At 35.0% G+C, this 24,629-nt stretch overlaps 6 protein-coding genes across 19 annotated transcripts; 4 read left to right on the top strand and 2 right to left on the bottom strand.

The window, feature by feature from the left end:
* Positions 1 to 96: 96 nt before the first annotated feature.
* Positions 97 to 5,174, top strand: AP-1-2beta (adaptor protein complex 1/2, beta subunit). Of its 2 annotated transcripts, none has more exons than XM_090158561.1 (14): positions 97 to 224; positions 513 to 586; positions 658 to 763; positions 832 to 967; positions 1,035 to 1,280; positions 1,335 to 1,528; positions 1,590 to 2,118; positions 2,187 to 2,378; positions 2,605 to 2,960; positions 3,017 to 3,239; positions 3,303 to 3,698; positions 4,342 to 4,507; positions 4,591 to 4,745; positions 4,820 to 5,174. In XM_090158561.1, the coding sequence occupies exons 2-14, from the start codon at positions 550 to 552 to the stop codon at positions 4,892 to 4,894; spliced, it is 2,811 nt and encodes a 936-aa protein (XP_090014687.1). In that variant the 5' UTR covers positions 97 to 224; positions 513 to 549; the 3' UTR covers positions 4,895 to 5,174. The 2 variants fall into 2 exon arrangements, with proteins under 2 accessions (XP_090014687.1, XP_090014686.1); XM_090158560.1 differs by having other exon boundaries at positions 4,342 to 4,513.
* On the bottom strand, positions 2,971 to 17,736 carry Prosbeta7 (proteasome subunit beta type-4). Of its 2 annotated transcripts, XR_016473820.1 has the most exons (8): positions 17,455 to 17,736; positions 17,184 to 17,390; positions 16,974 to 17,120; positions 16,839 to 16,920; positions 16,658 to 16,774; positions 16,514 to 16,602; positions 16,395 to 16,457; positions 2,971 to 2,988 (listed from the first exon to the last, which is right to left on the bottom strand). XR_016473820.1 is itself a non-coding variant. In XM_090158562.1 (7 exons), exons 1-7 carry the CDS (start codon positions 17,508 to 17,510, stop codon positions 16,448 to 16,450), a joined length of 708 nt encoding a protein of 235 aa, XP_090014688.1. In that variant the 5' UTR covers positions 17,511 to 17,736; the 3' UTR covers positions 16,386 to 16,447. The 2 variants fall into 2 exon arrangements, 1 of the variants encoding a protein (XP_090014688.1); XM_090158562.1 differs by lacking the exon at positions 2,971 to 2,988 and having other exon boundaries at positions 16,386 to 16,457.
* Zdhhc8 (zinc finger DHHC-type containing 8) lies at positions 6,015 to 10,154 on the top strand. Its single transcript, XM_090158313.1, has 8 exons — positions 6,015 to 6,199; positions 6,410 to 6,841; positions 6,911 to 7,032; positions 7,093 to 7,250; positions 7,323 to 7,495; positions 7,599 to 7,701; positions 7,761 to 7,852; positions 7,913 to 10,154. Exons 2-8 carry the CDS (start codon positions 6,750 to 6,752, stop codon positions 9,342 to 9,344), a joined length of 2,172 nt encoding a protein of 723 aa, XP_090014439.1. The 5' UTR covers positions 6,015 to 6,199; positions 6,410 to 6,749; the 3' UTR covers positions 9,345 to 10,154.
* On the top strand, positions 10,542 to 14,427 carry LOC149926918 (acidic leucine-rich nuclear phosphoprotein 32 family member A-like). 10 transcript variants are annotated; one of them, XM_090158335.1, is made up of 9 exons: positions 10,546 to 10,781; positions 12,307 to 12,450; positions 12,578 to 12,697; positions 12,760 to 12,925; positions 12,999 to 13,085; positions 13,185 to 13,297; positions 13,618 to 13,666; positions 13,791 to 13,873; positions 13,930 to 14,427. In XM_090158335.1, the coding sequence occupies exons 1-8, from the start codon at positions 10,734 to 10,736 to the stop codon at positions 13,844 to 13,846; spliced, it is 783 nt and encodes a 260-aa protein (XP_090014461.1). In that variant the 5' UTR covers positions 10,546 to 10,733; the 3' UTR covers positions 13,847 to 13,873; positions 13,930 to 14,427. The 10 variants fall into 10 exon arrangements, with proteins under 10 accessions (XP_090014467.1, XP_090014463.1, XP_090014461.1 ...); XM_090158341.1 differs by having other exon boundaries at positions 10,542 to 10,781; positions 13,008 to 13,079; positions 13,194 to 13,297; positions 13,791 to 14,427; XM_090158337.1 differs by having other exon boundaries at positions 10,542 to 10,781; positions 13,008 to 13,085; positions 13,791 to 14,427.
* On the bottom strand, positions 15,233 to 16,222 carry Srp19 (signal recognition particle 19). The gene is made up of 5 exons (XM_090158734.1): positions 16,119 to 16,222; positions 15,876 to 15,951; positions 15,748 to 15,819; positions 15,579 to 15,690; positions 15,233 to 15,521 (listed from the first exon to the last, which is right to left on the bottom strand). Exons 1-5 carry the CDS (start codon positions 16,157 to 16,159, stop codon positions 15,385 to 15,387), a joined length of 438 nt encoding a protein of 145 aa, XP_090014860.1. The 5' UTR covers positions 16,160 to 16,222; the 3' UTR covers positions 15,233 to 15,384.
* On the top strand, positions 17,659 to 24,513 carry l(3)L1231 (zf-C3Hc3H domain-containing lethal (3) L1231). Of its 3 annotated transcripts, XM_090158557.1 has the most exons (12): positions 17,659 to 17,899; positions 17,972 to 18,092; positions 18,717 to 18,774; positions 18,985 to 19,245; positions 19,317 to 20,641; positions 20,709 to 20,811; positions 20,883 to 21,101; positions 21,177 to 21,277; positions 21,360 to 21,493; positions 21,562 to 21,901; positions 21,963 to 22,100; positions 22,425 to 24,513. In XM_090158557.1, exons 4-12 carry the CDS (start codon positions 19,025 to 19,027, stop codon positions 23,579 to 23,581), a joined length of 3,738 nt encoding a protein of 1,245 aa, XP_090014683.1. In that variant the 5' UTR covers positions 17,659 to 17,899; positions 17,972 to 18,092; positions 18,717 to 18,774; positions 18,985 to 19,024; the 3' UTR covers positions 23,582 to 24,513. The 3 variants fall into 3 exon arrangements, with proteins under 3 accessions (XP_090014683.1, XP_090014685.1, XP_090014684.1); XM_090158559.1 differs by lacking the exon at positions 17,972 to 18,092 and having other exon boundaries at positions 17,659 to 17,869; XM_090158558.1 differs by lacking the exon at positions 17,972 to 18,092.
* The last annotated feature ends 116 nt before the right edge of the window (positions 24,514 to 24,629 follow it).

The following is a 24,629-nucleotide window of genomic DNA, read 5'->3' as shown; positions in this document are numbered from 1 at the left end:
CTCTATTTAGGTTTAAACGCTGCCTACGTAGGCAGCGGTTTAAATTTCCCGGTTTTTTATGACACTAGTTGTTTTTCCTTCTGTCCCTTGGGGCCGCCACTGTCTTAATATGCAAATTGCCGGTACACCCCCATTATCCGTGGTATTTTTAAGCAATTGGCTTCTTAGATTTTAAATAGTATTTCCATTTATTTTAACTACACTTCATTGTACTATAAAATAGAGTAAGTACATGTTGAAATTTTGTCACGTTAGTTTAGATTATTTAAGTGAAATTGCTGAAATAAGAGCTTTGAAAGTAGTTTGGTTTTGAAGTACAAGGCTTAAGAAATCCAGTTCTAGTCTAGACTCTACACTCTAGAATCTAAAATGGAACAGCTATTAGCTATTAATCTTAACTACATACCAATCAAATTAGCCAAGGGAGGATAGTAATTCAAATCGTTTAATGTCATTTTTATTTAAGTTGTAAACTAATTAATTTAATTGTATTGCTTAATTGATATTTGTAGGTAAAGTCTAAATCTCAAGCTGCAGTCAGTAAAGAAAATGACGGACGCAAAATATTTTACAACAACTAAAAAAGGTTTTTTTTAAATTGTGCTACCTTGTATATAAACCAATTGATATTAACAAAAGTGGCTTATCACTTTATAGGTGAAATATTCGAGTTAAAGAGTGAATTAAACAGTGATAAAAAGGAGAAAAAGCGGGAGGCAGTTAAGAAAGTTATAGCGTCTATGACTGTTGGCAAAGACGTTAGGTCCGATCACTGTGCTTTAAAAGCCAAAATTTTACAAAGTTATTATAAATTATTATCATCTTTTACAGTGCACTTTTTCCTGATGTTGTTAATTGTATGCAGACTGATAATCTTGAGCTTAAAAAACTAGTTTATCTTTACCTAATGAATTATGCCAAAAGTCAACCTGATATGGCCATTATGGCTGTCAACACATTTGTGAAGGTAAATTACTAAATTACAACTTGCCTTAATTTGATAGCATTATCGAATCTCAAAATATCAATTGCAGGACTGCGAAGATCCTAATCCCTTAATTAGAGCTTTAGCTGTTAGAACCATGGGCTGCATTAGAGTGGACAAAATAACTGAATACCTTTGCGAACCCCTGCGTAAATGCTTAAAAGACGAAGATCCTTATGTTAGAAAAACAGCTGCTGTCTGTGTTGCTAAACTTCATGACATAAATGCCCAGCTGGTAGAAGATCAAGGCTTCCTCGATCAGTTGCGAGATTTGCTCTCAGATTCTAATCCAATGGTAATATGATTAGCATCTAGAAGAATATGAATCATTTATTATTTCAATATTCAGGTAGTTGCAAATGCTGTCGCTGCTCTCTCGGAAATCAACGAAACATCAAGCAGCGGCCAAACTTTGATAGAAATGAATGCTCAAACCATTAATAAGCTACTCACTGCTTTAAATGAATGTACCGAATGGGGCCAAGTTTTTATTTTAGATTCCTTGTCTAATTACGTACCTAAAGATGAAAGGGAAGCTCAGAGGTATACGATTATTTTATTCTATAGTTTTTGTACAAATAATTGAATTTCATAATACACTTAGTATTTGTGAACGAGTAACTCCTCGACTCGCCCATGCCAACGCGGCTGTTGTTCTCTCAGCTGTGAAAGTCCTTATGAAATTTATGGAGATGATGAGCTCATCTTCGGAATTTGTCACTGCTCTGACTAAGAAACTGGCTCCTCCGTTGGTCACTTTGTTGTCCAGCGAGGCTGAAGTGCAATACGTTGCATTGAGGAACATTAACCTCATTGTTCAAAAGAGGCCAGATATTCTCAAACACGAAATGAAAGTTTTCTTTGTCAAATACAATGACCCCATTTATGTTAAATTGGAAAAATTGGACATAATGATTCGTTTGGCTTCTCAAGCTAACATTGGTCAAGTTTTAGCTGAACTTAAGGAGTACGCTACCGAAGTCGATGTTGATTTTGTTAGAAAAGCCGTCAGAGCCATTGGCAGATGTGCGATTAAGGTTGAACAATCAGCCGAGAGATGCGTTAGTACTCTTTTAGACCTGATTCAGACCAAAGTTAATTACGTGGTTCAGGAAGCCATTGTTGTCATTAAAGTAAATATTTCTTAAATTTAATAATACGTTCAATCTTTGGTGTTAAATTTTAAATGGTTTTTATTTAGGATATATTTAGAAAGTACCCGAACAAGTATGAAAGTATAATATCCACACTATGTGAGAATTTGGATACATTGGATGAACCCGAAGCTAGGGGCTCTATGATTTGGATTATTGGTGAATACGCCGAAAGAATTGATAATGCTGATGAGCTTCTTGAAAGTTTCCTTGAAGGTTTCCACGATGAAAACACCCAGGTAACTATTATTTGTCTTATTGAGGTTAACGGTAATAGTGAGTGTAGGGAGCTGTTGCATGAAGGGCTTGCTACCACCCTCCTACCCATTGTAACCCGGCCACCTGAATTAATGGCTATAAAAGCTGCTTGATGACTTAGGCCTAACGTGGTGCCTTGGGTATTAGCCTAGCTGATTATTATTATTAACATCTGTGATGTCTTTACATTTATTGTTTAAATTACAGGTTCAGTTACAACTGCTTACTGGCATCGTTAAACTATTCCTGAAACGCCCCACTGAGACCCAAGAATTAGTCCAACAAGTTCTTAGTCTCGCAACGCAAGACAGTGACAACCCCGATCTAAGAGATAGAGGCTTTATCTATTGGAGATTACTGTCAACTGATCCAGCTGCGGCTAAGGAAGTGGTCTTAGCCGAAAAACCACTTATTTCTGAAGAAACTGACTTGCTGGAACCCACTCTACTAGATGAACTGATCTGCCATATTGGTAGCTTAGCGACCGTCTATCATAAACCCCCTTCTGCGTTTGTAGAAGGAAGAGCCAGTATTAGAAAATCACTTCCACCCAGGCAAAACTCGTAAGAATCAATTTTTTTTCAATTTTTATTAGAATTCCAGTTGATTTTTTTTTTAGTATTGGATCTAGTGAAGACGCCGTAACTGGTAGCCCAGCTGTTGCTGGGAGCACCAATGAAACACCAGCCGTCATTCCCAGTGCTGATAACCTTATTGGAGATCTACTCAGTATGGATATAAATGCTCCTCCAGTTCATCCAGTTGCCCCTGTTGGCTATACAGCTCCAACTGTCACTAATACAGCCGCTATGGACTTGTTGGGAGGTGGACTCGACAGTTTGGTATGACTTGTGAAATTTTTAAAAGTTATTACAAATATGTTAACAATTTAAATTTTTTTATAGTTGGGTGACGTACCTAGTGTTACGTCAATACCACCTGCAAATGTTCCCTCGACAACAGGAATTTTAGGAGATATCTTTGGAATTGGTACTGCTTCACCATTTTATGTACCACCGAAACAGGTGTGGCTACCTGCGGCAAGAGGAAAGGGCCTGGAAATTAGTGGAACGTTTTCAAGGAAGAACGGTCAAATCTTCATGGATATGACTTTTAGCAATAGGGCGATGCAAGCCATGGCAGGTTTTGCCATTCAATTCAATAAGAACAGTTTTGGTCTTGCTCCGGCTCAAGCCCTACAAATACCAAATCCAGTACAGCCAAATGGAAACCTTGATTACAGTTTGGCTCTCAATACAATCGGACCAGTTCAGAAAATGGACCCTCTTACCAATCTTCAGGTACTTAAAACTAATGTCTTGTTAATTAGTCTTTTCAGTTAACATAGACCTATGTAGCGGCCAACGCAAGATGCTCCTAAATTAGGGCTGTGTACTCTATCTTTAATAAGTAATTGGAGAAAACTCGACGATTACCGAGTACCAAAAAATTGCATATTCAGGTACCCAATTACTCAAATAAGCTGCTCTCAAAACTCTTCGAGTATTAGCTTTTTCAATCCTCATAGCTTCAAAGTTCAAAGAGGGGTTCTTACAACTTATTGGGGGCAATAAATTGTACTTACGAAGTTGTGGAAAGTATGGTTCATTTAAATTAAAGGAATATTTTTCAGCATTGAAAGTTACTTTATACTCCTTTTAAATTTAATTTCATAATTACTTGAATAAAATCAGCTCCTAATCAAGTACTCGATAACCCGACTTGTTAAAAATATTACTCAAGGTTTTTTTAGTTACTCCCCTTAATCAAGTACTCGAATACTCAATGAAAAATTTAATACTTGATAACCGACTTGATAGCCTAAAACCACTAATCGCATAGTCCTATCATAAATTGCTGGATTTTCATTTATTGCCTGTTTAGCAGACGAAAATCCAGCTATTTAGACAAGAATAAATATTTATTTTTGTGTTTTTTTCTAAGGTCGCAATAAAGAACAATGTGGATGTGTTCTACTTTAGCTGTTTGGTTCCATTGCATGTTTTATGTACTGAAGATGGACTGATGGATAAACGAATTTTCTTATCAACTTGGAAGGATATCCCAACACAAAATGAAGTGCAATATACTATTGATAACGTTACTTTGAGTGCGGGTAATTTTCAAATGTTTATGTTGTTATGTCTATTTTTTTTACCATTATTTGTTTTTAAAACATTTATGGTATTTCAGATCAAGCATCGACGAAATTACAAAATAGTAACATCTTTACCATTGCTAAAAGAAACGTAGATGGTCAAGATATGCTCTATCAATCTCTGAAACTGACGAATGGCATTTGGGTCCTGGCAGAGTTAAAAATTCAACCAGGAAATCAAAACTATACTGTTAGTTTTTCGATTTCTTTCATTCCAAAATACTCAACAAGAAGTGGAAAAAACATTTTTATCTTTTTCTCTAGTTGTCACTGAAATCTAGAGCGATGGATGTTGCTCCAGCTGTTCACCAAACTTACGAGATTCTCCTTCATGTCTAGACGTATTGCTTTAGGTGTTTGGTTACCTATTTGGCAATTGTGTAATTATAGTGGAATGAGCGTACTTGAAAGATTTTGACCTGTACCATCTTTTCCCTTATTAGAAATAATTTATTCTACATTCCGCCATTTAAAAAAATGCCTGGCATTTTTTCAGTTTCTTTTGCTTACTTGTTGGCTTTGCCAATAAAATATTGTGTATCTGTTACTGGTAACTGTACACACCAGTTTAGAAACAAAATGTAATGTTTTCTTGTTCGAAAAATAAATTAATTAGTCACATTTAATCAAATAATTAAAGTATGGTCACGTAATTAATGTATTTAATTACTATATTAATTATATGCTTTATTTCAATTTCAATTTATTTGTGCATTTGGTGTATACAAAAAAAAGGGGATAGCGGGGCTAAGTCGCTAGCTTGTAAGCCCCTCAATTATATTAATTAAAAAAAAAGATAAATATATGTTATAGAAATCTTTTATATATATATGTTATATAAAGCTTTTATATATGTTATATAAAACTTTTATATATGTTATATAAAGCTTTTATATATATGTTATATAAAGATATATATGTTATATAAAGCTTTTATATATATGTTATATAAAGATATATATGTTATATAAAGCTTTTATATATATGTTATGTAAAGCTTTTATATATATGTCATGTAAAGCTTTTATATATATGTTATGTAAAGCTTTCATATATATGTTATATAAAGCTTTTATATATGTTATATAAAGCTTTTATATGTGTCATATAAAGCTTTTATATATAATGTCATATAAAGCTTTTATATGTGTCATATAAAGCTTTTATATATAATGTCATATAAAGCTTTTATATATAATGTGTCATATAAAGCTTTTATATATAATATTTCATATAAAACTTTTATATATGTATTTAACGTATAAAATAATTCATTTAACAAAGAAGTTTCTATGTGCCTATGGCCAAAATACTGATAAGGGGTAGCCCTCTTTCTTAAAAAAACTAGCAACGCCACTGTAGTTTTTTTTCCTACAACCAATTACGTCGTTACTTGAAAGGGGTGGGTGTGGGAAATGCATTCGCAAGACTGCGGACATGTTATCGCGTAACATTTTTCGATTTTATTTGGCCTAAGATCACTGATAAGGGGACATTAGTTTGACGTTTGTGTTTTCGGCTTAGTGTTTACGAAACCGTGTAATTGTTTTAATTTCCCTAATGAATATTTTTCGAATTGGATACAAGTTTTAATTATGAATTAAGAAGTAACGACGAAATTTGCGTAACTACTATCTGAATAAGGTAATTTTTTGGCCCCATTAACTTTAAGCCTTGTACTTGAGGTGATGCCTTTAAAGTGTTGGGTCTGTCCACCTTGGGGTTTCTGCCCCATAAATTTTTTTCTCTTGAATATTGACTTAAATCAAACGCCTACTACTTCGGGCAATTGCCTCACCTACTCAAAAGGATAAGCAGGGAAATGGAAGTTACATTGGATCGCATTTCTTTCAGAATTATGAATGAAACATGATGAACCTAATCCGAAGTGCTGCGGCTTGATTTGTCAATGGATTTTGTTGAACTTTGATGATAACTTATCAGTTTGGAACACTGATTTTGGCTCTATCTATTCGCTACTTACGCGAATTTGAGTGTAGTGGGAATTTATAGGAATCATGTTTTCCATCATCTGACTTTGTATTTTTCGCATTTCATTGCCATGAAAGTATTAAAGCTCAAGATTCATTTATCACTTCCTCAGCCATCAATAGTCTTAAACAAAATGAAATTTCGATAACTACAAAGTTGCCTAGGCCAAATTCAAAGTCATTTAGTATCGTAGGAAACAATCATGCCAGAGTGTAAATCAAAGACTCGCGTAATACCAGCAACTTGCGCTTGGACTTTGCTTATAACTGCCACATCATTGTTTTTCTTATTTCCGTGAGTTCCATACACTAATTATACTTTACTTATTTATTTTATACAATAATGTAACATTTTTAAAACTAGATGTCCATTTTTAACGTTGAAATATCATATTGCTGTACCGATATGCCAAGGCGTGATAACTCTCTTGGTGTTGGCAAACTTCACTTTAGCTACTTTTATGGATCCAGGAATCATACCTAAAGGTATATTCTTTGACTTTTAAAAATTTAACTCTAAATTTATCACTTACCATTTCATTCTAGCTGGTCCTGACGAAGACAAAGACGATGATTTTCGAGCTCCCTTGTATAAAAATGTTGAAATAAACGGTATTACAGTACGAATGAAATGGTGTGTCACTTGTCAATTTTATAGACCACCTAGATGTTCCCACTGTAGCGTTTGTAACAGCTGCATAGAGGTAAAATAAATTTTACTCTTAACTAATAAAGTAATAATGTATTATCATCTAAGACTTCTTTTAAATTTTAAGACGTTTGACCATCATTGCCCGTGGGTAAACAACTGTATTGGACGACGGAATTACAGATATTTCTTTCTATTCCTGATCTTTTTAAGCATTCACATGATATCAATATTTTCTTGGTGCGTGATATACATTTTAGACAAGAAAGATGACTTAAAAGAGCAGAATACCATTGTAACGTATCCTTAACATTGATTAAAATAATAACACCACTTTACTACTATATTGATTTAGTCGTTGTAAATTTTACTTTTTATGGCCCTTAACTTTAAAAAATAACAGCTTAGTTATAATAGTGATTATTGCTCTGCTTTTTATCCCTATTTTGGGCTTGTCTGGATTTCACGTCGTATTAGTTTCCAGAGGAAGAACTACCAACGAACAGGTGTGGCATAGCTCATGAATTGAAATTTTTAAATTATTAGTAACGTTTCTTACTTTTAGGTCACTGGGAAGTTTCGTGGAGGATACAACCCTTTCTCCAGAGGCTGTGTTATGAATGTTTGTACAATGTTGTGTGGCCCTCAATATCCCAGGTGAAATTGCAGAAATTATTTCATCTACGTCATTTTTTAATTTCAATTTAATTTTAACAGATATCAGGGGCGCAAGAAAAGGAAACCAAAAAATGCTGACACTGTCTCTGCGAGAATGTCTGAGAATCCAGTCAAAATATATATGGATAATAGTGCGACCCGACATCCTGCCAATAACTCTTATAACAAAATGCTTCAAGGTCCCGCTGATTTGTCAGACGTTGACGTAGGAATGGATTCCTTCGAAACATCTCAAAGTCAATCTCGAGATTGTGAGCCATCTCCGCCACACCATGGATCCAAGACTAATTTCTTCAACAGTGGCATTCAAGAAACAAATTTATCTCACCCTAGTCATCCGCTGGTAAGAAATCAGTACTCCAGTGGTAATGCTAGTGGTCCAATGGCTCCTAGACTACCTAGAGCAGCCACGAGTAATGTAGAAAACAGAGGCACCCAAGCTCTCCCACCAACGCCTGAAAATGGTCATCCTCAATGGCCGACTGTCAATAGTCCTAGAAGCAACAGAACACCGCCTCCCCGCAGTTTAACCAGCCCCACAATTAATAGCCCGGAAGGAAAAACTGCCGGTTACAACCCTAACAGTAGACGCTCTAGTCCAGGTTCACCTACCAACGCATCTCCCAACCCATCACCTGTTGTGGCCAAGAGACAACCCGCTGGCGCCGTGCAAGTTTTACCCGGGCGCAATATTCCAGCCTTGCCATACTACGGATATGTTTCGGCGGTAAGCGGTCCATCAGCTAGAGGAAAAATACCAGCCCGAAGCATTAGCCCTAACAGAAAATTTGCCTCTGAGAGCGAGCTGGTTAGAGTCTCAGCTGACCAGATGAATGGAAACTACGGTCATAGAGCCATTGCAAATCAAACGACTGATAACTTGCAAGACTTAGCCAACAGAACCATTTTAGCTGGGCACTGGGGCGGGGAAGGCGGGTCCAGTCAAGCTCCTGGATATCACAGAGGAAGTCGCAGAAATTCCCGTCCAGATCAAGGATCGGGGCCTAACACCCCCACAACTCAAGTACCCGGTTATCATTCGATGGGTGTTGGTACATCTCCCAATAACTCTGGTGGGACTGTCTCGTATCCTCGCCACCACGGTTCGGCTTCTCCTCAATCTAAGAGAGCGGGTCCAGGTAGAGCCACACCCCCACCCACTCACGATACGTCACCAGCGAGTAGCCGTCCCCATGTGAGAAGGCCCATGTCCTTCTTAAAAGCTCTAGAGATGTCGGACTCTATAGACAAAAACAAAGGCTCTTCTTCTGGCGGTCATTCCTTGGGATCTTCGAAACCTGAGCATAGACATTTAATTTACGGGCATTCGAGCGGTCAAGTGAAACATCAGCAAAGCCTATCACCTACATCCGCAGTACCACCTCAACAGCCTTCTAGGCACGAATCCCAAAATGATCCCAATGCCGATAAAAGGAGCTTATACGAAATGAATTACGAAATCTCGGTGTAGCCTAACTTATAATAGTAGTTCCAGTATTTGAAAAAGAAAAGAAAACTTATAAACAAGCGAAATATAGTTTAATTTTCCTCTTAATCATTTGCGTGTATTTTTTAATTTCACTAAATTGGTTTTAGTGTTTGGGTTTTTTTGGCTTTTGCTGAAGCAATGTTTGAAAGTAGTCAAAGCTCAAGAGACTTGTTTTTATTTGACTAATGATAGTTGATTTTATTAAAACTTGAAAGGATTCGCGGGTTAATTTTATTTAGGAAAAAAGTAGTAGTATATTAACAAAATATCCTATTCCTGACTAACTTAAACCAATAAAAACTTAAAATAAGTATTAAAGAAATTCGCTTGTGAATATTTGTAAATTTTCTCAATGGTGATCATTTTATATATAACTATATAAAAGAATCCATCTTTCATCAATTATTCATAGGGTTTGATATTTGAATTAGGTAATAAACAAAACTGACAAGGAGCCATTTGTAAGTTCTATTTCCCCCTTACTGTACTAGATAAAATTATTCCAGTTTATAGGAAGGGACATTTTTCCACTTGTTTAGATTGAATCAATTTGACGTTTTATTTTAGTGTCATAGGTTATTTCTACTTCGTTAAATATATGCACTATTTAAAGGCAATTTACACGCTATTTATAATTATTAATCAATCCGTTTTGTTTTAAAAACCCAAAAAAATGGAATGTGTTGGATGTTTCTTATGTAGGCATCTGCCTATTTGTATTTTGTACATTAAAGAGGAGGTATATAAATTCATGTTTTGACGCGTTATTATTGTACAGAGCATTTTTGTGTATTGTTAATAAAAAGTTTGGTCATTCTTGTAAAATAAGAAAGATTTTTATTTTAAAAGCAAAACCGACATTTGAGTTGCCGCTGTATTGGGTGATGGAATCGATTACTCCGCCATCTATTTCACGTGTAATACGAGAATGGGCGTTATTCCGAAAGGTTCGATATTATTGTGACTTGATTTATTTTGGGTTTTCCAAGATAATATAATTTTTTTTTGCATTCATTTGTTCGAAACTAAATATTACAACTTGTTTAAGTTTGTCATCATCTATAAATTTCATCGTTAGATGTCACTGATGATCCAGAAAAAAACCCATATTTTTCGGAAACGTCACTGGCATCCTGACGCTTGATTGGCTTATTTTGAATGCCATTTTGCTCGGATTCGTTCTTTAGAGAAGATCGGCGTTTTCGGTCTTTTCCAAAGGAAGAGGATCAATACCCGGACCCCTCTAAGGGAAATTTTGCCGCGCTTCTCGTTGTGAGGACATTTTCAAAAATCTCCCTTTAGTTCCTGGTAAGCTGGTTACCAGAGTAGGCAAGGAATCTGCCGCTGTTCGCCGATCGGCATCAGAACGCAATGGAGAAAAGGATCGAGCTAGAGAAACGTGGAAGGACCCCGGCGCAGGTGAGATTTTTCTCGACAGATGAAATTTTCTCTTAGCCTTTCCTATTTTCCCCAATAAATGCCATTAGCCTTTCTAATCACCTATTATTTCATACGGGGATTGCCAGTGATTTTTTATTTAGTGACATCGATTAAGATAATTAAGGCGAGTTTAGCTATGTTGGTATGCTGTTCAAACCCCTACTTGTTCCTTGACAGTAGTTTTAGTAGCGTGAAAGGCGCAAAGCGTATTCAAGTTTAAACGCCTATAATGTCCTTCGATGCAATATTTTGGGGATACTTTCTAACTATGTAGCTCGGATTTTACCCTGAAAATGCGACCATTTGCCCCACATAAGCCGTTATAGAAATCATTGTTTATTATTGTGGCAGTTTTTTTTGTTTTGCATCTTTCGTGTTTTATTATGAATCTCCATTTTTGATAAGATTGAACTATTTTGTCGTGGCTAGTTTTATTATTTTTAGTGTTTTGCAAAGCGATTTTAAGCGGGGAATCATTATTGTCCAGTCACATGGTTGACAGAGCCGGCGTTTTCTAGATTTAAAGCGATCTTTTGTTTAAAAAAGGCAAAAGCTTCTCGAATAAGTTTCTTAGATTTGGGAGAAGCGACATTATGAATTTTTTTTGCCTCTCGTGTGCAACACGCTAATAATACGGCTTCTACTCGTACTAAGCTACTTTTTTTTCACGCGGCATCCAAAACTAATAACGCAATAGGCATATTGAGCCGACATTATTTCTCTCTACCGCTCCCAATCCCCTGTCTCTCTCTCCGTAGAGAAGCTGACGAAGGTACGTGTTCGCCGGACTTTCGGCCCATTCGGATACGCGGCATCGAAGGCAACGCGACGGGGCTACGCGTCAACTATGGCAGTCGCTTCGCTCTTTTCCCGCGTAAAATGCGTCGGAGATAGCCTATCTCCGAACCCGGAGAAATTATCGTTTTTGACCATCAATTTATCGCGGAAATGACCAGGAATCATTCCTTGCGTTTTTTAATTCGCACACGCGGCCCCGTCGGTGATTTCTGACGCTTATTTCGGTGTTTTTGAGATGATTTTCAACAAAAAACATGGCGTCTTGAAGAAGAGGGGCTTGACGTTTATACAAGGGGGCCGAGCAGGAAGGGCCAAATGCCAGCAATGGACACTGAACGAACGATGTTGTCCGCCCTCGCTCCGTGATTTTTATAGGTCTCGCTAAAATTAAACATACCCATATTTTTTAATAGTTTTTATAGCTGTCTTTTCGTCTTAATTTACCACTCCCGTTTTATTATTTTTCTTTGTTCTCTGTGTTTATATTTAACGTTGAAGGTTATTTTAAAATGGGGTGGGACTATAAAAAATTATTCTTCAGCCATTTTTGTTTTCTTTATTGTTTCATCTGTTTTAAAATTTTGCCTATTTCCTTACGTTGGTTTAAAATGATACTAACTTTAATAAAAAAGTAATTAATTTTTAAAAATTATTATCAATAACTTTGTTTTTTCATATTTAAAAAAATAGTTTTTTTAAATTTCAGATTGTTGAACTTAACCTTGATAATTGTCGGAGTACGTCAATTGTTGGCCTTACAGATGATTTCGTAGCTCTAGAATCATTAAGCCTAATAAATGTCGGGCTCACCAGTTTGAGAGGTTTCCCAAAGCTTCCAAATTTGAAAAAGGTTCTTGTTTATTAATTATTTGCTTCTGTTGGCTTGAACAATTTTTTTTTAATCTTGTGAATCTGCCGAGCGTTGTGCACACGCACCTTGTAAACCATTTAATGTATGTATTTCTTTTCATTTAAAGCTTGAACTAAGTGACAACAGAATAACTGGCGGGTTAAATTTACTCCATGGCAGTCCAAAATTGTCTTATTTAAATCTCAGTGGTAACAAAATTAAGGATATAGAGACATTAGAACCATTGGTAATATCGAGTGATTTTTTAAGTCTTGGTTAAAACTGATTTTTTTTTTTTTTCGTTAACAGAAGGAATTTAAAAACTTGAAAAATCTTGACCTCTTCAACTGCGAAGTCACGAATGTGGATAACTACAGAGAAAAAGTCTTTGGTCTTATTACGAGTCTAAAATACTTAGATGGATATGATCGGGATGAAAAGGAAGCTGAAGACTCTGAAGTAGACGACGAAGATGGTAATAATGTTTCACAGATTTAATGGCTAGCAATCAAGTTTATTGTCTAATTTTCCTTTTCCTTTGCCAAAAGGAAATGAAGAGGATGATGAAAATGAAGTAGACGGAGAAGGTGAAAGCGAAGGGGAGGCAGATGATGATGACGACGAAGATGGTGAAGGTATTTATTTAAACATTTTTTTTTTCATATTTTTTTTATTTTTTGGCTTGCGTTATCTACAGTTGTAGATGTGAGGAGGTATAACAAATTAAACTACAGATGTTTCAGATGAGGATGATGAAGATGATGATGACGATGACGAAGTTGATGAAGACGCGGAGGACGGAGAGGACGAGGTCGGTCTTGCATACCTAGACAAAGAAAACATTGATGTTAGTACAATTACTTCCGTGGGAAGAAAATGACAAAAATTGTTCTGAAACGCATGTTCTGTTTGTCCGTTTTTATTTAATGACTTGCGAAGTTTAAAAGTAACGTTACTTGAAATACAAACTTAATTGAAGACTGAAATTTCGTCAGAAATTAAGTTTCATTTAATGATTTATTCTATTGGTGACTGTAAACTTGAAAATTATCTTGACAAACATCTTGTTAGTTAAAAAAAAAGATATCGTAGTTTTCTTTTAGTTTGGGCTTGATAAATTTGTAGGGTTGTACTTGACTTCTAATACTTTTTTCTCAATTTGCTTAGGATGAGAGTGATGGAGAAGACTATAACCCGGGAGGAGATGATGATGATGGTAAAATCTCTTAATATCTGTAGGAATGGCTTTGTGCAAATTTTTGAGCAAAGACCCAAAATTGTGTAGATGCATAAACAATTAGTTTTTAATGGAATTTTAAATGCATTTTTTATTTGTTTAGAAGACTCTCCGAGGGGGCAGAAAAGGAAGAGAGAAGGCGAAGGAGGGGACAACTAAATTAAAAAAAAGAGAAAAAACTAAATTGTGCATAAAGAAGACGATATAAAACCCAACATTTTCATCATAAATTTCATTTGTAGGACTTTGTATGTACAGCCGTAGAACGATCATCTCGAAGACTCGGTTCCAAGGGAAAAAAATACATTAATCATGATCCAATCGTGAACAACTTTGAAATAAAAAAAAACCCGCTGGTCTGCAAGATTATTTTTAAGGTAAGAGTTCAATTTGGATTGTTGCGGAAAGGAATCTTGCGGCCAATTTTTTAAACTTTTCTCGTGGGGGGAGGGAGGGGCAAAAAAATTTTCTACAAATGGAAAATTTTGTTGTTTGGGAATGCGGTTTTTTTAAATAAGTTGTTTTTGGGTATTTAAAAACCAACTCCGAGTCGTCTACGATAAACCTGCACAAAGACTGTTTTCAACAAAAAACAAGCTTTTTAAAAAATATTGAAAAAATACCATAAAATCTGTACAGATCAATGTTTTTCCTTTCATCTCCTTAATTTTTTACGTTATGTGGCTTTATTGATTTACGCAGAACCTTTACAACAAAATAAATTGTATCATTCCATTTAACTCTTGGTCAGCATTAGTTTAGTTTTAATTTCATTAAATTACTTAAAATCTGAGATAATCCTTAACCATTTTGTTTAATGTACAAAGTAAATCATGTGGATGATAAATAGCGGAAAAAATACGAGTAAATTAAATTGGTTTTTCTTTTTTTTTGAACGGAGAGGTGCTGTGCCTAAAAGAAAAGATCTTTTAAGAGATGTAACTTAAGTATTTTACTTTGAAAAGGAACAAGTAATGAGTAAGGGAAAAGAAATCCAATTTTAATATATTTGCAAACAGGCGGTATTTAAAAAACCAAGTTGTAAACACAACTTGGTTTATATATTAACGTCCATAAAAATCCCTGTTAACTGCTAACGAACAGAAATATGGTCATTTATTAAAAATTGGTTTATAAGAAAACGCGTTTTGCAGGTAGAAAAATTTGTTCTCCGAAGGACAAAACCTGTTTACTCTAAAAAGTCATAAAGCTATTGTAATCTGGTTCTGTTATTAAAATAAATTTTTTAGAAAAATGATACATTGTTTTTGAAACATTCAACAAGGTTGCCACATGTCAGGGAATTTAAAAATCCCCCTAAAAAGTCTTAATTCGAATTTCCTTTTTTTGAAGGTAATTTTAGTCGTTTTCAACATTGCAATAAACGTTTCACTGAAATATAAGTTTTAAATTTCTTAAAAAATTTTGACCTTAGAAAGTCATGGAATTTCAATCTGAAAATTTTTGTGGTAACCCTGTTCAATTTTGACATTCAAAACTATTCTAGTAGGTTTCGTTACAAAAATTTAGTAAAGGCATATTTCTTTATTAACATATTTAATTGACCAATATCAAAACCATTTTACACACCTACAAGTTATAGACTAAAATGCAGGTAAATAAACCTACTAGACTCAAACGTATAGAAGTGTGGCACAAAAGAAAATGTTTTCAAGATTGCCCATCAAAAAAGCAATTTAACGTTTCGATTTCTTTCCTTTTCCTTTCTTCGCGGTACTTTGAACATTAGCTGCAACCTCAGTAGAAGCTTGTTTTTGAGTACGGGATTTTAATCGAGGGATCATTTCGCAAACATAATAGAGAAGAGATTCCCCTAGCAATTTGAATTGGATAAGTTATTTTTAGAAAGAAATAAACTTTAGGTGTTTACTTGTTGGGTATTTAGGGTTGACTGGTGCGCCATCATCATCTTTTAATTGGACTCTTATTCTGCCCCTATATATAATACTATCTTTGTTTTGTTCCCTTGGGTATAATTTATTCTAAGATAAATAATTATTAATGCTTTTCTCAATTGGAAATTTGGTATTCTGAATTACTTCAACTCCAACTTTAAACCCAGCAGCATCCAATACATCTCTTATTTCCTGATATGTTGGGTTTTCAACACACTTGAAAGAAATTTAAATTTAATTAACTAGACAAAATTAAAGATTTTATAAAATACTTTATCTTTATTTATTCGTCTTCCTTCGGCAATTGTCTTTTTGCTGTTTAAGTACGCTGGGTATATGCAAATCCATCTTGAAAGAAAGAACTTATAAAAACGCGTGAAGGAAAGCCAACTTTAAATATGGAAAAAATAGCCAAGGCCTGACATGATAAAGCTTTTCAAAGACTTTTCAGGTAATATTAAGTTTCAAATTTGTTAGTTTAATTATAATATTGCTTTAATTAAATTAGATGTTACCTTTCACGATCACTGTGTTTTTTTTCTACATTGACTGGCATGATTTTAATGGAAAATACGTGCAGATACCTAACCCATGCACTTAGTTTTTAAAACACGTTCATTGAAATTGACACGAGTTTTTATACCATCTTTAGGACGATTCCTACTACTTGTTATTACGTAATATTAAACCCCGCCTTTAAACTAAGAATGTATTTATTTATACTCAAGAGTAACAAGAGTATAAATAAATACATTCTTGCTTATACAAAATGATTCGTGACACAATTTTTAAAACAATTTATTGTGAAAGGAAAATACAATTTAATAAAAAAAACTGCCAATCCTTAGTAGCCTCTGAAATATAAAAGCATAATTAAAACTTGAAAGGAGATAAATTATTTGAAACTTACTGGATATTTTTCGCCACTTCCCAGTTGGTTTTTAACTCAAATGGTCCTTCAATTTTAGAGCCAGAAGAGTTTACAATTGCAATATGATACTAAATCAATAGAAAATTAGTTTCCAAAATATGTGTTTTCCATTTCAGAACAAACCTTTTGAAATGCAAGAGCATCACGATACAACAAAGTAGTCATGCAATTAATGATGACTTCTTTAGCCTGCTCTTCAGTCATCTGAGGATTCTTCTTATACTCTTCACTCATAATTGGCTAATCAATGTATTATCCAGATTAAGTAGAAAACTTTATATTTAATATTTGACGTATTAATAACCTGTGATAGATATGATCCAAAACCTGACGCAGTTGTATTATCCTCAAAACTAGTTCCAATCTTGTCAACTTGCCCTAAGAATCTGTTGAATAAAAATTATCATTTTGCCTCTATTAACATTATATAACAACTAACAGTTCTCCATTTTGAATGCCCGCAACAATGTAGGTATTCCATAATGGGTCAATCTTTGATCGTCTGTTGTAAAGAAATCTTGTAAGCCAACAATGTAAAGATTTGGGTTTGAGACTAAATCCATCATTTTGACATTCATCAGTTATGCTAAAAACAATTTTAAATTTTAAATCGGAGCTTCTTTCCAAGACAACTAGTTCTTTTTAGTACATTTTTTGCTCTATGATAGATGACAGATATTGAAAATCTGCGTAATCTCCACTACAACCAATTATTGTTGAATCGTTAACTTTGATTAGTCGAGGACAATTTCTGAATCTAGCAAGTTTCCCGTATGATCCTAGGACATCACATGCGAGAATAATTCCATCTTTGTATTTCATTCCCAATACTGATGAACCAGTCACAGTAGGAAATCTAAAGCATGAATTAAGTCAAAGGCTTACTAAAGAAATCGTTAAATTTAAATATTTTAACATACTGAGTGTGTTGTTTCCCATAGCCATAATCATCATATCCAACTTGGTCGCACGACATTGCAAAGTTAACTTTTAATTTAAATTTAACTACAATATTTCGAAAACAAAACCGCTTGTCAAATATCCTTAGTCATTCACGAAAACGATTGCAGTAACTCGCTGTTCCTTAGGGTTGTACAACGTTCAATGGGAAAAACGGAATGACCTTTCCTTTGGAGCCTGCTTGGAGCACCAAAAGAGGCGTTGAATTCTACGTCACGTTTTACGTATTTTACCGCATAAGGCAGGGTGGGTGAAGTTAGCATAGTACACAAACTGCACCTTTTCCTACCTTCCAGTACATTGAAGGGACGTCAAAATACCACACCTTAACGTTCTCGCGTTCTCTGTCGTTCCTAAACGCACCGTTTTCTCAAGGTCTTATTTCTTTTTACTTTTGGAAAATAGGTATTATGCAATGTTATGTTGTGGAACTTCTAGGATATTTTGTTGGTATTTTATATCGTTTATTGTCATTAGGCTTATCATGTTTTGACGATTTTCTATCAAGTTTAACAATTTTTAAACCCGACCAAAATTGATATTTGGTATTAGTAGGATTGAAAATAATTTAAATTTTAAACAATTGATGTACTCAAATGTAAGTATTTAAATGTTTCAAAGATTTAGAAAGTGAATTGAAAAATGGTTGTGTTAAGCCTAGATTTTAAGCCTAACTACTTTTTGGTATTCTAATTTAACAGTTTAAAGGACAATTTTCTTAATACAATTTAAGTTTAACATTATTACCAGTGTCTCGTATTTAAGTTCAAATTTGTAATTTTCTGCAAATTAGAACTTCTAAACCTAAATCCATGAATTTTAACAATTAGAATCGTAAGCCTTGGCCCCAGAAAACATCTTAGGTTAAATTTTAAGGACAGACCAAGGCTTGTATTGTGATTGTCTATTATTATTCTTATAGAGTTTATGAATAACCTTACAAAGATATAGTTTTAAAGTAATTTGCTTGGCGATACTGTTTAATATTGACCAAAAGCAAATTATTCAATCATAGAGTGGTACAGTGGTTGGCACTATTTGTTCTTTTCTTAAAATCTTAGGCCTAGTTGTCAAATATTCTGCATGTAAACAAATCTAGGGTACCATATTTTCTTCTGTTGTTAGTGTTGTTTTTGTATGTTTAAGCTTTGTTGTTATTGAGTTTATCAATGTCCCCAGATTTCATTTTTTTAATTGCACGTGTCATTTATTTTGATTATAGTAACCAGTGTTTTGACGATTTTAAAATGATGCCACTCTTTGAAGTTCTACTATGAGGCGTACGTTTACAGAATTACAAAATTTATGAATAGGAGTAATTTAATATCAAAAACCCATCCAAGTTTATTTGTTACATAGAAAAATTTTAGAATTATCATTAGTTTTTATCTCAACTAAGCTGATGGGTTCTATTTATTAAATTCCTCTTAACCTTTGGTAAAAATGGAAGGCATGATTACATATTGTCATTGATTTTGGTATAATTTCAGAACTTGCCCATATTGTCTCTTTCTAAATGGGCCACTCATAATGATGTTTGAAGGCAAACATATCCATTACTCTCCTGTAGACAATAAACCCTTATGCTCGTATAGTGTGAAACTCTGTAAACAAAGGCGCTTGAAAGATTTCGCTTTCTGTATACGTCACATTCTAGAGGATAAATCCTCTCCCTTTAAGCAATGTGCTCATGTAGCTCGATATAATAACCAAAAATGCACAAATCCAATTCCTTCTAACGAAGATAGAGAGTAAGTGGTTGTTAGACAGTTTTTTTATTACAATTTGAATTGTAAAAATTTACCTTTTTTTGTCTTACAAGGTTTTGTAATAGTCACATGCAAGTTGCTGGATTTTTGCCTAAAGTTCAAAAGAAGGAGAGAAAAATTAAAGAGAAGAAAGACAAAGAATTAAGCCTCTCTAGCGATGGAAAAGTGAAATTTGCCGATAGGCTTAGAGCTCTTCTACGGAATGAAGACTGCGCACTGTCATTAGAGACTCCAGCAAGTAGCGATGATCCTTACGCGTTTCCGGACCCAGGAACGGAGAAGAACAATGATGGTTTACCAAATTGTTTCTATCAGTCTCGAGTGTTATGGAACAATACAAATTCAAAGCTTCCCGATAATGATAACGTAACAGTGTCTAAAAGAGATCAGCTACAGAACTTTAGTTTTCAAAATGATAATCAATCTACAAATTCACCTAGCATACATCAAAATGCGGCGCAATTACCAAAATCTCAGATTCAACTGGGAAATCTTAATAACAACAGCAACAGTAGCACCAGTAGCAGTTGCAGCAATGCTACTCCTAAAAGTAGCGGTTCTTCTTCCACACCCTCTTGTGAAAGTGGTGGAAAAAATAAACCAAATAATGGTCCAAAGTTTACTAAAACAATGAACAGGCTACAGGCTAAAATTGCTCAGAACAAAGTATTGGATAAGCTTAAGAAATCTCAATTAGAGTCTAGTCAGAATGGACCGAAACCGTTGGTTAATCAGCTGATGTTACCCAAGCTGACGACATTTTCGATGGCTAATCTTAAAAAAGAGCCTGGAATCAAGATTGCTCCCTCTGTCAATGGTAATCACAAAGAGGTAGCTAATTCTCAACTTAATTGTGGGCAGCTTCCTGTTAGTTTTCAACAAATTCAACAGCAAGCGGCTGTTCAAAAGCAGGCAAAATCTTCCAGATCTTCGGGCTCTCGGAGTCACTCTGCGATGCCCAAAACTTCAAAGAAAGAACCTCAAGCTTTATCAACAACCTCATCATTTCCAGTACCAGTGGGTACAACCAGGGAACAAATAGCTACCACTTCAAACCCTGTTAAAAATCGTTCTGTAAAAAATGTCGCATTTTCCACCCCAAGCTTAGGGTCCTCCACGTCATCCTCCCCTTCCCCGGTATTTAATCCTTTAAACATTTCAAATAATACTTTTCTGAGGAATTACACTCAAATTCAGAGTGTCGTGTCGCCTCTACTTAAAGAGATTAAAAAAGAACCCATTGTTGAGGCAACTGATGTCAAAGTAGAGGAATCTTCTCCCTCTTCGCTTCGTAGAAAGCAAGTCATAACTGAACTTTCGCGACAGTCTCAAAAGTTTAGCATAAAAAATCGGAAAAGAGAAGATTATTTCTATCATGGTAAAATATTTACTCCAATGCATTTTTAGTTTCATGTTTTCCAAACAATCTTATTCTTGCTGTTCAGGATATCTTCAAAGTGATTCTGAAGACAGTGATGAAGCTGATGACTGCACATTGTTGAAACGAATTAATTGGTGCTCTGGTCTGGAAAGCAATGCCCCTACCTGGTTCGTATTGGAAATTAATTCATATACTCCATTTTTCACTTTATAATTTTAATTTCTTCCTATTAATTTAGGTGTAGTACAAAAGCCACGACGCGACAAGGAAAGCAACAAGCTTTAAAATCAGAAATGAGACGTTATGGGCAACTAGCCAACAAAGCTTTGTCGATAGAAGAATGTGTTTTGGAACACCAGCTAAAAATGGCAAGAAACGTGGTCCAAGCTACTCAATTGTATCCTAAAACTACCGCTCAACTATTATTTAAGAAATATCCATCCAAAATTAAGAAAAAGTAAAAGTTTATCTTATTGATTGTGTATTCCTCTTTATCATTTTAATTATAATTCTTGCTTTTTTACCATTCCAGGCTTACAGGGATTGGCCTGGAGAAGAATGTGTGCTGCTATCAGTCTGAAAAACTGAATTGTTCAAACATAGCTCTGCCATATACAAGGCACTGCATTAAACGTATCCTTTTTAATATTGGTTTGAATTAAGAAGTATTTTTCATACTACGATACTTTTTATCCTTAATTGATTTTCCAAATAGATATAATGTATAATGTGGATCAGCTTTTGTTCGAACACTGCACGGCAAAATTTGCGGATAATACGCAATGCTGCGTTCCTGTCTTTGATATATCTCACGAACTTCCACTGTGTGCGGAACATGCCAAAAAGAGAGTACGTTTGAAGTTTGATTTCTGAAGAAATGGTATTTCAGTGATTTTAATGGTTTTTTTTTCGAGCAGGATAATTACAATAAGATGGCGTCAGAACCCAAACCAAAAAAGGCTAGAAAGAAGACGAAACCATCGGCTTTGACAAGGCCAGCCAAAAGAGGGAAGAAAAAGAAACGCCAAATAACATCACTCCGTCCTAGCTCCCTTCCTCCATCTCCAATTGATGATAGCAGCGGCAAATTTAATTCAAATTCCGGTGCTACCGACAATAATTCGGACAGCATTGCCTTTAGTACAACTACAATAACAATAAAAGAAACTGAGAGAAATGCTCAGGAAATTCCTAAAGGAATTGAAGAAAATATGGAAACTGAATTAGGAAGCGAACTGGAGGATCATTTCTCCCCTGGTAATAGAAAATATTCAAGGTTTTAACATTTAGGAATATGTTTAATTTTGGGTCTTTTCAGGGACAATTGAGAAATCTTTGGAACTGCCGCTGGACACGGCTGAACTGGCTCGCCAAGCTACAAAACTTCTTGAAGAACATGATTTCACAGAGGTTTTGAACAAAATACCAGATGATGCGTTCTCAGATCTGTTTAATGGTAAGGTTATTTTGAAATTTGTTATTTTTTGAAGTTCAGGATCTCAAGTTATTGTGTAGGATTTAATTTTTAAGTGGATGCTATCATCACCCAGTCTTCTTGTAGAAGTAAAACAGCCCCTACACTATTGCTTTCCTTTGAAAGTGATGCGGTGGGGATCATTTCACTGTTGGGGGTATAGTGGAAATTGGGTTTTTGAATTTTGGTTATAAGGGGTGTGATAAACCGAAGGAGCCACATGGACAGGGAACTTACCAAGTGCATTATATTATAATTTTGGTTCATGGAGTTATATTTTTTATGAGTAATTTTTTTTATGAATAGATGGTAGAAATGGTGAATACATTCCTACTAAAGAGGAAACGGAGGAATTAGAAAGAGCCCTGGCAGCAGTTTCAAAAGATGTTCATATGGCTAAGGAATCTCTGGCGAAGCTTACAGTTACAAGGCAGGATATTGAAGAGCTATCCAGCAACATTGCTCTCCCATCTGCATTGATTGCAGCTGAAAATCTAACAAGTACTCTGGATGCAAATGCCCTGAATGATATGGAAAATCTAAACGTTATGACTGGCCTGTCTTCAACCGATCTCAGTTCTTTATCCCAAGCTTTTACCGAAGGACTTGCGTCAAACTCCCACACGGCGTTGACTGGACATCATTTGGATAACCCGAGTCAGGATTCTCATCCATCTTCCATGCCAGTTGTCATTGACACGGAAGTTCCCCAGCATTTGCAAGGCTCATTGAGTTCTACGTTGAACTCCATGTTAGCTACTGATTCTCTGAACCCGCATTTAACGAATGGAGAAGTGTCAACGAATTCAGAGTGCTTAATAAACCAGGGAACCGAGTTTGGGCTTAGTTCGCAATTTTTGGAAAATGCTATCAACGTTTACGGGGCAGCAGCCGTGGCTGCTGGTATATCTCACGGGGTGACGGCATCTGGAGAGTTACTGGTTGGTCCACCCGATCCTTCCTCTCTCTTAGCTAGCTCTCTCGTGTCTGGACAGTTCTTAAATCAAGAAGTATCAGGCACAAACATTATGCTCGGTAGTGGATCTAATTTATTAAGCGGGCGAAGCATGAATAATATCGACACTACCATAAGTGAGGACGAATTATTGACCTTGCCTAATTTAGCCGGTTGTACTCCTCAATGGTTGCTCAATTCTTCAACTCTGGCCTTATCACAAACTTCGGGCTATCAAAATGGCTTTTTAACATCTTCGGCCAATCCTGGAGTGGCCCTAACTCAAAACGCAACTCTGTCCCAACAGTTACTTAGTAAATTCCCCCTTCAAGCTTTAAACGCGGATTCAGTCTCTCTTCTAACCAATCACAATTTGGCAGCGACTGGAGTTGAGCCCTATCAGGACAATTTGAATTGCGCTTCATTAAAAGACTCTGTACAGGGCTACTTGAGAACCGTTTCTTCAACGGTTAACCAGCAAGAGACCAAAGCGACTGGTGCTTCTTAGCGTTTGGTTTTTAAACAAATTGCGAATGCTTGTGCGAACTATAATTATTATTATTATTGGTCTCTTCCCCTTCCCTCCCTCTTTTTAATATCGAGTTGCCTGTATAGAGAGTTTTTAGCGTTGATTGATTCAACCTCGAGTAGAAAGAGTTATTTTAAACTATAGATATTTGTCTTAAATATCACTGACTGTAGTCATTTAAAAAAACAAAAAATACATAGGAGTGAATGTGTTCAAAAACTGTTTCAAAAGGGTAAGAATGGTCCAACAAAAATAATGAAAATTCTCACTCTCCGTATAAATGTTTCCACGTATTAAATTTAAGGAAAAAACATTGTTTCAAAAAAACCAACAATAGTATATAATTGTATAGTTATTTTTAACAATTGTCTTTAATGTACAGTTAACCTATTTAACAGTTGATGTGCTTTGTATATGTAAGATTCGAAACTTTAAGTGGGTTTACAACTAGTTGAAGAATTTAAAAAACAAATGGAAACCATTTTGAATAAAGATACACCGGTTATTATAACGTAAAAACAAAAATAGTTTCTCCAGATTAATATAAATCTTTAGACGAGTGGTTTTTCCAATGCGTATTTTAGGCCAGTTTTTATCCTAATAATTATTTTTCCCCGAATGAAAAAAAACTATATAAGGTAGCGTTTTAATTGTAAAACTTGTACTTTTAAACCTCGTGGTAACAGGTTCATTTTTTAAGTTCAAAATTATGAGAATATTAAGCCAATTTGGAGTATTTGTGTGGTACGAAAAAGTAGACTCATTGGGCTTTTTAACGTAATTGTGTTACAAAATTTAAATTTTTGAATTGTACAAATATGTTTCCAGTTCCTGATTTTTTTTTTTAAATATGTACAGTTTAATGAATCGTTATCAGGAAACCGTAAATTAAAGCTTATAATTTTTTTCACTGATAAAGTTGTGAATGTTTTCGGTTAGATGGCAGTGTATTCGGATGGGTAGTTAAAAAAAAGTGGAAAGGCTTTTTAAAAGATGGCGCTAGCTTCTATTTTCTTTTGGTTATTCA

Source organism: Leiobunum rupestre, chromosome 9 (assembly GCF_980474605.1).
Source record: "Leiobunum rupestre chromosome 9, qqLeiRupe1.1.hap1, whole genome shotgun sequence".
Lineage (NCBI taxonomy): Eukaryota > Metazoa > Arthropoda > Arachnida > Opiliones > Sclerosomatidae > Leiobunum > Leiobunum rupestre.
The sequence above is the reverse complement of the archived record's forward strand: the minus strand, read 5'-3'. Positions and strand labels throughout refer to the sequence as shown.